The following is a 12,849-nucleotide window of genomic DNA, read 5'->3' as shown; positions in this document are numbered from 1 at the left end:
TTCGAAACTTTCCTTCCATTTATCAATAATTTAAAAAACACCGACTTAAAAAAAAACAGAGAGAGATTAACAAATTTTTCGGTTAAGGTGTTAAGTAGAGACAAATACATTTTATGAATTCATACGATTGAGTGTCGTATAAAATAACAAAAATTTTATGTGTAATTATTTTTATAAATTTTTTTGTGTTTTTCAGTGATATGATTAGTTGTGTATTAAAAAAAATTAATCCAGCCAATTATATCAGTGGAGTGTGCAGAGAGTGTGCAAAAATGACTGTATGTATTATTACTCATAAAATAATATCACGTCACTCGATGTAAATAAGTAACACTCAACACTTGCATAAAATATATATATATATATATATATATATATATATATATATATATATATATTATAACGCTTAACACCCTAAACTTGTCGGATTAATAATCACTTTGTCACCTAAGTTAGCATATGGACGCAGTGCTCTTGAGTATGAAAATAGGTATTTTTTTTTTCTAGGATGCATACGAAATGGAGAAAATTATTAAATATTTTTTGAATTATGAATGAAGCAATACTTATATCCCATCATCAAATGACATATGCTATTAATTAAAATTATTTATATAATATTAATTTTGTTTGGCATGATATTCTATAATAAAATAAAAATATCATATACATACACTTTATTTTTCTTTTATAACAAATGATGTAGTCATGAAATTTTTTTATAAAAGTGAATTTATAGTCTGACACACAGCTTGATATTGTATGTTAGGTTGTAAAATTATTTTTATTATAAATTAAATCTAATATATTATATAAAATTATATTAGTTTATATATTTATTTTTATAAGATATATTTGTGATTACACTCTTTTATTTTATAAAATAAATAATATTTATAATTATAGAATGCATAGACATAATTCATTATTTTAAAAAGATAAATAAATATAAAATTTATATTAAAAAATTAAAATTTTGATAATAATTTTCAATTTTTTTTTTTTTTAAAAGGAGTTCAAAACCTTTTTCCATTTTTCTTCCTATTCGGTATTGTTTTTTATGAGGACACGTCATTTCCTTGCATTCGACCACGTGCCCTTGCATTCCGTGCTTGAAAAAGGGTTTGGCTAGCTTGCCTAGGATAGATTTCGAAAATCTTCCAAATATGGGTCCAACAGGAATCAATTGAGGTAAAGGCTGCACGTTTTTGTTACGTGGATGGCAGAGCAACTATTCGAAGGTTTTGCTTAAGGAAAAGAGAAATGCTTTCGGTGTGTCCCGAATTTATTTATTTATTTTTTATTTAGTAATTAAAAAAATATTTTTTTAATAATGTTATGAATTTTTTAAAAAAATATTTAAGAATATAAAAAAAAAAGAAAAAAAAAGCCTTCTTCAATGGGTATTTAGATTACATCATTCGAAAGATATAGCACTACTTTAAGAAAAATGCTATTGTGCCTCCCAACTTGTACTGTTGGATAAATTATTATTATTTGTATTTTATAATTAAAAAAATAATTTTAAATGTATTGATGTATTTTTTATTTTTTAAAATATGAAAAAAAAGGCCTGGGCGTCATTGTACCCCGACCCTTTGCTTAATGGGCCTAAGTTTGTGGGTTAGTTCGGAGTGGCGTAGCGGCTATGGAATTCAATGGGCATAAGGCATGTACACCCCCACATTATTTATGAACCATAATCTAAACGAAATATTTTAGATTTGGAATTCAGTATCCACGTCCTAAACCATCGTATTGAAAATATTTCCCATTACATTAATCGAGGAGTACTTGTAAAAGCCTCTTTGTCGAGAGAGTGTTGTCGTTCTCAACATAATTTTCAAGAGTGATATTGATTATCATACTAGAGCCATGCTCGAGGCTGTTTTTTAAAGAGGGTATACAAGTAATATTTGGATGTTGAAATAAATTGAAAAATTGAAAAATAATAATAAAATAATTTATAAATTAATAAAATTATTTGAGTTAAGATATTTTATAGAATTTTAAAAAATAGATAGAAAATTTTATTATAAAATTAAAATGTTATTAGAATATAAATTTTTAATATTATTTTTGTTTGAAGATTTGAAAAGTTGAATTGTTTTTTATATTTTATTTGAAAGTTTGATAAAATTATAATAATTAGATAAAAAAAATTAAAAAATATTTAATTTTATGATCTTTAAATATTGAGATATAATAAATTAAAATGAAATGAAACTATTTTTCAACCTAAATAAGCTTTAACAACCATTTGAATTTTCCAATTTTGTTTAAGATATCGTAACTCGCGAAACTTCAATTTATTAAGTTTTAAGAAAAGTCGTTGGATTAGTTAACATTATTTGACTGGAAATAAGAACAAGTACACATTCGAACTAAATGTTATCAATTACGTCCACTACTCTAATGACTCTATTATTATTTAATATTTTATTATTTATTATTATTAAATAATTTTTATTATTTTTTTTATTACTATTCATACATCATTTAAGAGACTTCACTGTTCAAATAAAGCTTAAATAGCAGCATTTATAGTGCATGCTCTCCAATCAATTTGCTGCTGCTATACGTTTGGCCAATTTTTTTAATTGACTCTATACAACTTCATACAAACTTGGAGGGATATTTATACCCACAATTTATAATTTAGCTAAGAGAACAAATTAAGAAAAAATAAAATAGGTTGTTCCAAACTCTTAAAAGGAAAAATACTTAGAGAGACTCAAGCCCTTAAAAGGAAAATATTATATAAGGCTAATTAGATTTCTATTACTTCAAGAAAATAACCTCTATAAATAGAATACAAGAGATAACAAATTCTTGACTTGATTTATTTTATTTTTTACATACATTTATTCTCGTATTATTATAATTTTAGTATCGGAGTGTTTTTAAGACAATTAGCACCAGTTAAACAAATATTGATGGTGTGAAACACGTCATTAATAAAAACAAAAAAGAATCCGAGTCTACGTCAAGTTTTGGAGTGAAGACTACGTTTATACAATATATCAAAAATAAAATAAGAGCGTATAATATAACATAACTTTATTTAAAATGAGAAAAAAATTAGATAAATTAAAGTAAATTAGATTTCTTGCCTTGAAATATTGTTTCTCTTATAACCTTATGGTAATTGGATCTCTTCAATGTCTTCATCCGGTTAGAAAGTAGCAGTTATTCTAGTCATTTCATGTCATGGGGAAGAAGAATAATAATTAATGGATAAATTATTTGTATATGTTTTAAATAGACAAGTCTAGTACAAATATTTATAAAAAAAAGTATATTCTATCCAAAACAAATTATAAAAAATATTTTTTATAAATAGAAACTACTTTTTTGTGTAAAAGATTTGCACGATTGTCTATTTAAAATTTATATATAGCATTACACTGTTTAATAAGAAGATTGGAGGCTTCAGTATCCACCACACGGCGCACGATCATATTAAAAGCCCTCACATGTGTACGATCATATTAAAAGCCCTCACATGTGGAAGGTCCCATGCCTGCCAAGGAAGATGGAACTGCCCTCAATTAATTGGCTTGCTAAAGTTGAACTGCCCTCGATACTTTTTTGTGGGAGAGGGGAAGGTATGCAATAAGTTGGATGAGGAGAGTTTCGACATTCTCTAACATCCCTCAAAACATGTCATTATATTAGTAGATTTTGTTGATTTTTAACAACGGATTGAGGGAAGTAGCAACCAACCAAACCGAAGAGAAAACTGATTTCTAACAAAACAGCATATTAATAGTAAAGAACTGATTACAACTGCCATCAAACAAAACGGCATATTAATTGTGAAGAATTGATTCCATAAAACAAGCTTTGTTGGGTTTAATGGTGCAGAAAAACCGAACTTTTTAAGTTTTGTGTACTACTTTAATGGCCAGTTTCGCCAACTTCTTTGTACAGAAGCATATACCCGACACTTGCCGTTGAGTTGGGTGAAGAACAAAGGCGAAGAAGGTCGACAAGGTTCAAGAGTTTGGTACTTTGTGTAACGGTGGTGGGCCACGTCAGGTGCAAAAATATTTTCAATTGGGCAGTCTCCGCAATTTCCGAATAACCATTGTAATCTTATCAAAACCTTTGTGCTTTATCCCTTTGTTCCGCATGCCCTTCGATGCCTCCTCGACTCTCCGTCAAAGAAAGGGATATCCCAGTCCTTCCCGGGTAAATCTCAACCACTGCCGACCTCACTCTTCCACATCGCATGTCTCCAGTTGATTGGGCTCCATCTAATTACATCGGCGAATTTATGTCCGACTTTCTCTAAACTGTATTATAGTTGGGAAATCCTGCTGCGGATCTCTTGTTATTACTCCTTGCTATAGGTTCAGATCCTATGGTGTAAAATCTAGAGAGAAAGTGGAGTCGGCTTCCCATTGTTAGGGTTAAGGGTTAGCGATTTTTTTTTGGTTTCCCCAGGTTGATCCTCTTAAACAAACGAACAAACAAGATGGAAGGCGAGGCTGGCGAGTTTCAAGACTGGGAGGTGCTCCACAACTCGGGGACTGTACTCGTTAACCCGGATGGGGCCGGTCTGATTGATTCAACGGAGTCGGATGAGATTCTGAGGAATTTTGAGGGAATCGAGGGTGACTCGGAGGGCATGATCAGGTCCGATTACTTCTCCCTTGAGAATCAGGAGAGGTATGCCAAGAACGCTTCAGAGGTTGATTCGAGCGAGGTTGAGTCGGACAATCCGAGTTGGATTGATCCCGGGTCTGAGACACGATACGCGATTAAAAACTCTGGCGAGTTCTGGTCTGATTCGAGCAGCGATCGTTCCGATGAACGTAAGCTTGGTGATTTCGAAGCTAAACATGAACTGGGCTTCGCAGAAACTGCGAAAAGCCAAGTGGGTTTTGAAGGAATTGAAGAAATGAAAGCCAATAATGAAAACTTGGGTAAGTTGGGCTCCGATGAGAGTAAATTTATTAACTTTGATGTGAAACATGAATTGGGTTCCGCGGAAAACATCAAACCCCAACTGGGTTTTGAAGAATTCGGAGAAATTCAAACCCAGGATAAGTATTCAAGCAACTTCTGGTCGGATTCTGCCGGAGACGCTTTGGCGTCGATAAAATTCGGGGATGATGGTGAGAATAAACGAGACGAGTCGGAGATTTCAGGTGATCTGGGCGGTGGACATAGCTCGATCGAGAACAAAGATGATGCGGTTGCAGAAATAAAATCGGACGCGAAATTGAGCGGTGAGGGAGAGAGGAGGACGATAGCTTGGTGGAAGGTTCCTCTTGAGATCATGAAGTATTATGCTTTTAGAGTTAGCCCCTTCTGGTCCTTCTCCGTGGCGGCAGCAGTGATGGGGTTCATGTTCTTGGGACGGAGACTGTATAAGATGAAGAGGAAGAGCCAGACCTTGCAGCTGAAGGTCACTGTTGATGATAAGGTCAGTTTTTGCATATATTTGACTCTTTTTTATTGTTATTGTGGTGACTTTTTATCGGCACAAGAAATTGAAGTGCCAACGTTTCGAAATCATTGGAAACTATTCAAGCATCTTTTGGTTGGTTAATTTTCTTGCCACTGAGAGTTCTCGTGTAGTTAGACATCTTAAACCTCTGGTTCTCAATGTCGAGCTCTGGGAGAATATTTATTGGCCATGATCGACTTGTAGTCTGGGGTGAGAAATAGGAAAAAGTTGAGTTGAAGTTGTGGATCAAACAAGCATTCGTGTTGTTTTAAGGATATGTTAAAGCTTAGTTTGTGTACAGATATAGCGGGGCTCTTGATGTTGTTTTACGGATAGGATTTAGTTCCTATTCAGATGTGTAGAGATAGGTTTTCAAAATATGGTCACTTGAGACGATGAGACTTGTATCCACGATCCTTGTTCGCTGACTGTGTGCCACTATGTCCTTTATGGGGTTTGGGTTTGACTTTGGCCACTTAAGGGCGGTTCCCACTTTCTAGGACCCTTTCACCTCCTCCATTGCCCTTTTTGCGTAGAAAGAAAAAAAAGGACGGTTTAACCAATTCCGTGTAGGGAAACTTCCGAGGGTGCGGTGCACGGGACCGGGGTTTATTCTGCAGGGGTAGGTCCAAAGGGCCCTGCCTTGGAGAAGTTCCCCAACATAAAAAAAAAAAAAAAAGGATGGTTTTAGTTTTGAAAAAAATATAGTTGCAAGCACAATTGTGCACTAATATGTGCACCAATATATTGTGATTGGTCAAAAAGTAGATTTTATTGAAACAGTGCTAATTTAAATTTTAAGTATGAAGGAATCGGTATTGGTACGCAGATTAGTGCACGATTTTACTTGTATGTAGCAAAACTCTTTAGTTTTTGAACAAATATATTGGGCTCACTTGCACTCGGACTGTATAGTTTGGAGCGTAACGTATGTCAGCACCTCCAAAAGAAATGGACGACTTCATTTAGTGACTCCGAATCACCCTCTGAATGATCAGAATAAAGTAAAAACCTTAAAGATAAGTTTCGTAGCCTATTAATTTCTCATTCCCTCTAGTTGGGTGGACACTGGCTGGTCTTTTGTCCAGATCCCTCTACAAACTATGCATGCAGTCTCCCCATATGCTGCTCATGCCATTCGAGGTGGCCCAACCCAGCATTCATTCGCAAATCCTGTAGTGAAGCCAAGACTGAAGTATTTTGGGCAGAAATTTTTGCACCATCCTGGCTGACAAGATTGAGGGAATATATGGATGATTTCGTGGCATATTAGTCGTTTACTATATCACATTCTGCTCTTGAGGAAATCTAGATAGCATGCTAGCATGTTGCAAAACACCATGTGTTATTTTCTCATGAGAAGTTGATTGTGCTGTTGGTGAGACATGCTAGTTGAGAAGCCTGCTCAGAGTTGTAGGTCAGGTTTCAGGTACATGACTGTTTGCATAAAGGGATTGGGATATTTAACGAATTATAGCAATTCAAGAGTGAAGTTTTATAAGATGGTTATCAGATCGATAATGCCGAATGATACGAGTTTCAACCAATAATAAAGAACAATACAATATTTTTGGAATTCAAGGTCCATGGAATCTAGGCTGATAGATGAAGGTGCACAAAATTACTTTGTTATTTTTTTGGTACGAGAACTTGTTAACATGAATAGGAAGGTAAAATATACCAACTTAGTTTGGGAAAAAAAGATAGTTGTGTCGGAATGAGTTTTCAGCCAGAATACTTCAGACTTGACTCATTTTGGCTATTTGATGCCTGATGCCTGAAGTATGCCTTAAATCTTATTTTCTATGTTTCCGAAGACTCATCTTCCTCTTTACATTTATAAATAAGAAATTATGAGTAGTGGAAGCTTTGAGTGGTGGAAATCCAAAAGAGTAGGTCCCTTGTGGTTATCTTGTGATATATTGATAACTATATTAAAATAAGAGTACTGCTACATTTACAAAATAATTACACTAAAACAATCTCACCAATTAACATAGCTTCATCTGATGTGTTAGATCTACTTTACAATAAAATTTGATAATCTGACCAACCACATCAAGTCACGTCAGTTTGTGAGATTACTTTTGTATAATTCCTTTGTGGTTAGAGTATTTCCCTTAAAATAAACATCACTGAAGGGAGATATATAATATATCTTGAATTGGGGACTTGAAGCAAAGCCAGTTGGCAAGATAAGTGCATTTTAATTTGCTTTAGTGAATTAGTTGTATTGAGTGGATGTTGCTGCATCTGCTTATATAGCAAATGTGATTATTTTTTTTCAACAATGAACTTCTGTTCAAGATAATTTTATGAGATTTGATGGAATGTAGATAGTCAAACTTGCATATTTTACTGTAATAATCTTTGCAGAAAGTGTCGCAGTTCATGAGCCGTGCGTCACGTCTTAATGAAGCCTTTTCAGTGGTGAGGCGGGTCCCCATTATACGACCGTCGCTGCCAGCCGGTGGCGTGACTCCTTGGCCTGTGATGAGTTTGAGATGAACTCTTGTAAAATAGACAGGAAAAGAACCCAACATCGACCATGATGATATATAAGATTTATATATTGGTATGTATGAAACAATGTGAATCCACCTTCCTTTTATGTAATATCCCTGAAGTTATTTAGACATTCCTGCATCAATTCGAGTACAAGTGCAAGCTACTATTACTTCTTTGGTGCACGTATGTTTCGTTACCCTTTTTCATGATACTCAAATTTTCATCCAAATCTTTTGTAAGATGTTGTCAGTGGCTTGTTTAGAGTTATATGCCAATATCTAACTCAGAATATTGTCATTTATCTCGAATGAGACTTACAATACAATAAAGGAAAAAAAAAAAAAAAAAAAAGGCCCTCACAAGTTTTCTATCTTTGTCGATTCCTTTGTTTAGGCAGAAAGGATCCTGTCTTATACGTAACTTCCAGTTATGTTTTATCTGGTAGAGAAAAGGATAAAATGAATCAAGCAGGATGAGAATAAAATTAAAGTCGGGAGAAGGTTGCCACATGGGTGTTTAGCTGCATTGGAAGAGTTCTTTCATCTGCCACCTGGGTCAGAACGTTGGTCGCATAAAACCAAATAGCGCGCACACATACATACTCACACGAGTGGGTAGAGTTCTTAATTGGGTAATGACACACTTCCACTTCTTCTGCTATTATTTTACCATCTAATTATTTTTTTTCCTTTCTTTCAATCTGGATTAAAAATTTCAGAATATAACATTCTTCCATAATCTAGAAGAAAATAAATTTTATTAATTTTGAGTCCCTTTTTAAAAAAAATGAATTTATTTTTAATTAATTTATGTGATTATGTTGATTGATTAATTTTTTTTTTTTTTAAATTATGCAAGAAGGGCATATTCTGAAATTTTTTGATCCAAATTCAAATAGTAAAAGAAAAAAAAAACTAAGATGATAAAATAATAATAAATGAGGTGTAAGGTATCGTTACACTTTCTAATTTCCAACCTCAAGATCATTTAAAAAAATTAAAAATTAAAAAGCATGCAAATGGTTGAATGTAGCGTTGGGCAGGCATTTAATAGCCCTCTTTATTTTGTCTCCTCTTAATCAGATATTCAGTGGAGTTATTTCTATATATATCCGAATACTTTTTTTTTTTTGGATGAAAATATGCTTCATGCATTCATTTATTCAATAACGAAATTACAGTTGTAATTTATCAGTACAGAAAATTAGACTATATAAGTCAACTAATGCATATGCTCAGGAGCTTCCCCGCACATGACAGACATCGTCTAAACTTCTAAAATGCTCACAAATACCAGAGCTAGAATGACCCCTCCAACCTCCAGGAAGGTGGATTACGGGAGACAACATCCACTAACAGACAGACCAAAGCAAAAACGACACAAAACCAAAAAACCACAATAAAAACAACAACGAACTATACAACCCACAAACAGACAGCAAACCAAGCACCAGCAAGAGCTTGACGGAAACACCACCCCAGGCGACGGCATCCGGAGTCCAAGAACAGTACGAGCACCCAGCTCGCGTACGGACCACAAAACCTCCACCGCAGAGGTCGGCCGTACGTACACCAGCCGTAGCATCGTCCGCCATACCCCACTCGCACAAACCCCCGGTTGTGTCCAATCAAAAACTCAACACTCCGCTCGGTTTAAACAAGGATAACAGAACAAGACCACAAACAAGACAGAAAACAGACGATCAAAAAACACCACGGGCAGAGCAAACCACACTAAGTGGAGGTCCGACGGGCAGTCGATGAACACCCGGAGACGAAGGACCCAGAAAAGCCATGTTTGAACCGGCAGGTGGCTCCACAGTGGCTCGTGACATCCACGCGCTGAAGCAGGCCGAGACACCATCCCGCGCATTCGGGCTGCGCGCCCCTCCGTTTGGCACCGCGTTCGGTGGTCCTGAAGATCGGCGGCTGGCCAACGTCTTGGTGGAGCGCTTGTTGAAGAACGGCGACTGGATTCGACCCCATCGGAGATGCCCTTTATTTGCCTGGGAACACAAAAACACACGAAAAAAAAATGGAAACACAGAAAGAAGAAAAGGAGGGGGGGGGGGAGAGAGCCGAAGCTCCCACCCCCGTCGATCGCTTAGGGGGTTGGGGAGTTTTGAGAGAGAACGGGGTTGGGAAGTTTAGAGAGAGAGAGCAAGCTCCGCAGCCAGGAGCCGAGACCTACGCTGTATTGTTAAGCACATCTATATATCCGAATACTTAAGCTTATTTAACTCTATTGAAATATTAAATTCCGTACTCGGCCTCAGACCCTCAAGTCCAACTGGCTAGCATAAATAAAGTAAGAACTCCTCTGTCTATCGTAGCAGTGATTCAGAATTATAGGAACACCGGCACCGTGGGGGCAAAGAGGGACTAACATTTGGGCAGTTTGTTTCAGTACTCAGCTATCCACCCGGATTCTTTCTAATTAAATGCAATTTCACTGGAACAGACATACCCGTTAATTAGATGAAATACGTAACGGTCACAATTACGTTACCGAAGACACTGCAGCAAGGATGTCTTTCATAACTACACTGGTGCTAATATAGTTCTACAAAAATTACTTGGGAACACAAAAATTGGGGGAAAAATAATCCCTAATTCATGGTTTCCCATGGAATGCAAAAGATACGTTGAACTTACTTTATAATAGCTGGCAGGGCCAACTGTTGGAGCTTATGAACAACATGAGACATTCTGGGGAGCATAGATGGGACATGTAGTGTGCAAGCATAGACAAGATCCACCACCTTCTGAATGACACCAGCCTCCGGAATATCAAAGGAAGAAGATATGTGAGGATCCAAGAGATCAGGGTAGCGATGAGCCTGAACCAGTGGTGTGGCCCATTCAAATATGCTTTGCCAACCAACTGAATCAACGGCCTGTGTAGGCCTACGGCCACTCACAATTTCAAGCAGCAGCACACCAAAGCTATAAACATCACTCTTTGTTGTAAGCTCATTTCTGTACACAAATTCTGGTGCTAGGTATCCATATGTGCCACCAGCCATCACAGTCCGCTCCTGCATCACTTCATATGGAACAAACTTTGAAAGGCCAACCCCCATTAAATGTGCTCCAAACTCTTCATCAAGTAGTACATTACTGGCACGGATATCTCGATGCACAACATGTGGCTTAACCTTATCATGCAGGAACCTATTTCGAATATAAGAAAGCGAGACTCCAATTAAAACACAAGGAGTACACACCATCTATACTACCATACAAAAAAAATTACTTGGTCATATTTCAACAATTTCCTATATGTTATAAACTATATTGAATTGTATGACCACATTTAGTTAGTCGTCAAACGCATAGTGCTAGTCGTTAAAAGTATAGTCTCTTTTGTAACCCTATATATATGGGTATATTGATGTTATATGATATACAAATCAATAAGAGAATCTCCTCCCAGCAGATATGGGAGACGAGTTGGCGCTTAGCCGCATGGCCCAGAGCACGGCGTCGCTGTTCTGGTTGGGACTCGCCGGAATCAGTAGTCAATTCAACAACCAGTTCTGGCAACGAAGAAGCCGGAGATATCTCTCCTCTTTGCTCTCGTTTTCCCAGATGCATCTGCCGCCTGAGAGAAAGGAAGATGCAACCATGGAGCAATTCGTGCGGCTAAGCTCGGCTGGCGTGACCTTGCCCTCCGTTGAGCTTGCCCAATACTCGTCTCCCATATCTGCTTTGCCAATCACGTGCGAGTGTGAACCAGATCTGTCTCGTTCATGACTCTAAATCTCTCCATTTATCTGACACTTGTCCTCGTTATCATGGATTAATCCGTTCACTAGATCCAACTGGGTGGTTCTATGGCTTAACGGCGGACCAGGTTGTTCCAGTTTCGACGATCAGAGCAGGAACTGTAATCGGTTCCAGCCGAAGAGGATTCAGAGCTCACAGCAGTTATGTTGGGAACGGTATCGAAGGCCCAACGGCGTTGAGAGAGCAAGACGAGTCCTTGGCGAGTTTGGATCCAAGGACTTTTTGGAAACCGACGCGAAAATCGGCGACATCGGTGAAGCCTTGGCAGACCAAGACATGAGCTCCGATTTTCTAGATGATAATACGATTGTGCTTCGGAGCGTTGAACCCACCACCGTTATTAATATTGATGATGGAGTTCGAACTCCTGCAGGTGCAGCGATGTCGGCTTCCGCTCCGGCCTCGAGGTCTGTCTCGATCAGAAGGAGATCTTAGAGAAAGTTATGACAGTTCTCTCAGGAGCTACGAGCCGAACTGGTGAGGCGACGGAATAAGAAACTGGGTCCACACCGTCCGTTCGATTTGTGCATCGCTGATCTCCACAGTTCTGACCTCCCATGCCGTTTCACCCACTCCGGGTCTTGGACTAGATCATCAACCACGGCTTAGATCTGCAAACTAAGTGTTGCAGACCATGCAGATCGTGAAACGCCGACACCAGGGATCTTCTCATCTTCGGTGGATGAGACGGTGCAGAGAACGGGCAGTGGACAGCCGGTCTTCCTAGAGAATAAAATTGAGTGCTCCCTAGTGGTCAGCTTTAATGGGCTGCAAGTGGGGTGACGGCTAGTTTTGTGGGTCCAACTATGCAAGTTGGCATAGTAGTCGCGATTGGAAGTCTCAGTGATTATTATGTCCTGACAACAAAGTCTCAGTAATTGACAAAATTCACAACATGACCACATATGTCAAGAAAATACGGGTTGAAACAAAAGTGGGGCAGCAGGTTTTTGGCTTCTTTTCAAAATGAAATGGAGACACATTCACATGACTCTTGGGAAAAATGTTTGGAGCTTTTTCCAAATCAAAAAGTAAAGTTTTCTTCCCCTTTTTCATTTTGGACGAATTTACTTTTAGAAACACATGGGACCCTTA

At 37.2% G+C, this 12,849-nt stretch overlaps 1 protein-coding gene across 2 annotated transcripts; it reads left to right on the top strand.

The window, feature by feature from the left end:
• Positions 1–3,890: 3,890 nt before the first annotated feature.
• LOC122307256 lies at positions 3,891–8,135 on the top strand. Of its 2 annotated transcripts, none has more exons than XM_043120015.1 (2): positions 3,891–5,434; positions 7,847–8,135. In XM_043120015.1, the coding sequence occupies exons 1-2, from the start codon at positions 4,481–4,483 to the stop codon at positions 7,964–7,966; spliced, it is 1,074 nt and encodes a 357-aa protein (XP_042975949.1). In that variant the 5' UTR covers positions 3,891–4,480; the 3' UTR covers positions 7,967–8,135. The 2 variants fall into 2 exon arrangements, with proteins under 2 accessions (XP_042975949.1, XP_042975948.1); XM_043120014.1 differs by having other exon boundaries at positions 3,899–5,434; positions 7,835–8,135.
• The last annotated feature ends 4,714 nt before the right edge of the window (positions 8,136–12,849 follow it).

This window comes from Carya illinoinensis, chromosome 4 (assembly GCF_018687715.1).
Source record: "Carya illinoinensis cultivar Pawnee chromosome 4, C.illinoinensisPawnee_v1, whole genome shotgun sequence".
In the NCBI taxonomy this organism is placed as follows: Eukaryota; Viridiplantae; Streptophyta; class Magnoliopsida; order Fagales; family Juglandaceae; genus Carya; species Carya illinoinensis.
This window is presented reverse-complemented; position numbering and strand designations above follow the sequence as displayed.

Excerpts from the sequence above, each read along its gene's own strand:
- LOC122307256 (XM_043120014.1), top strand. The coding sequence starts at position 4,481 with ATGGAAGGCGAGGCTGGCGAGTTTCAAGACTGGGAGGTGCTCCACAAC. Across the intron at positions 5,435-7,834 it reads AGGTCACTGTTGATGATAAG|AAAGTGTCGCAGTTCATGAG; the intron begins GTCAGTTTTTGC and ends TAATCTTTGCAG.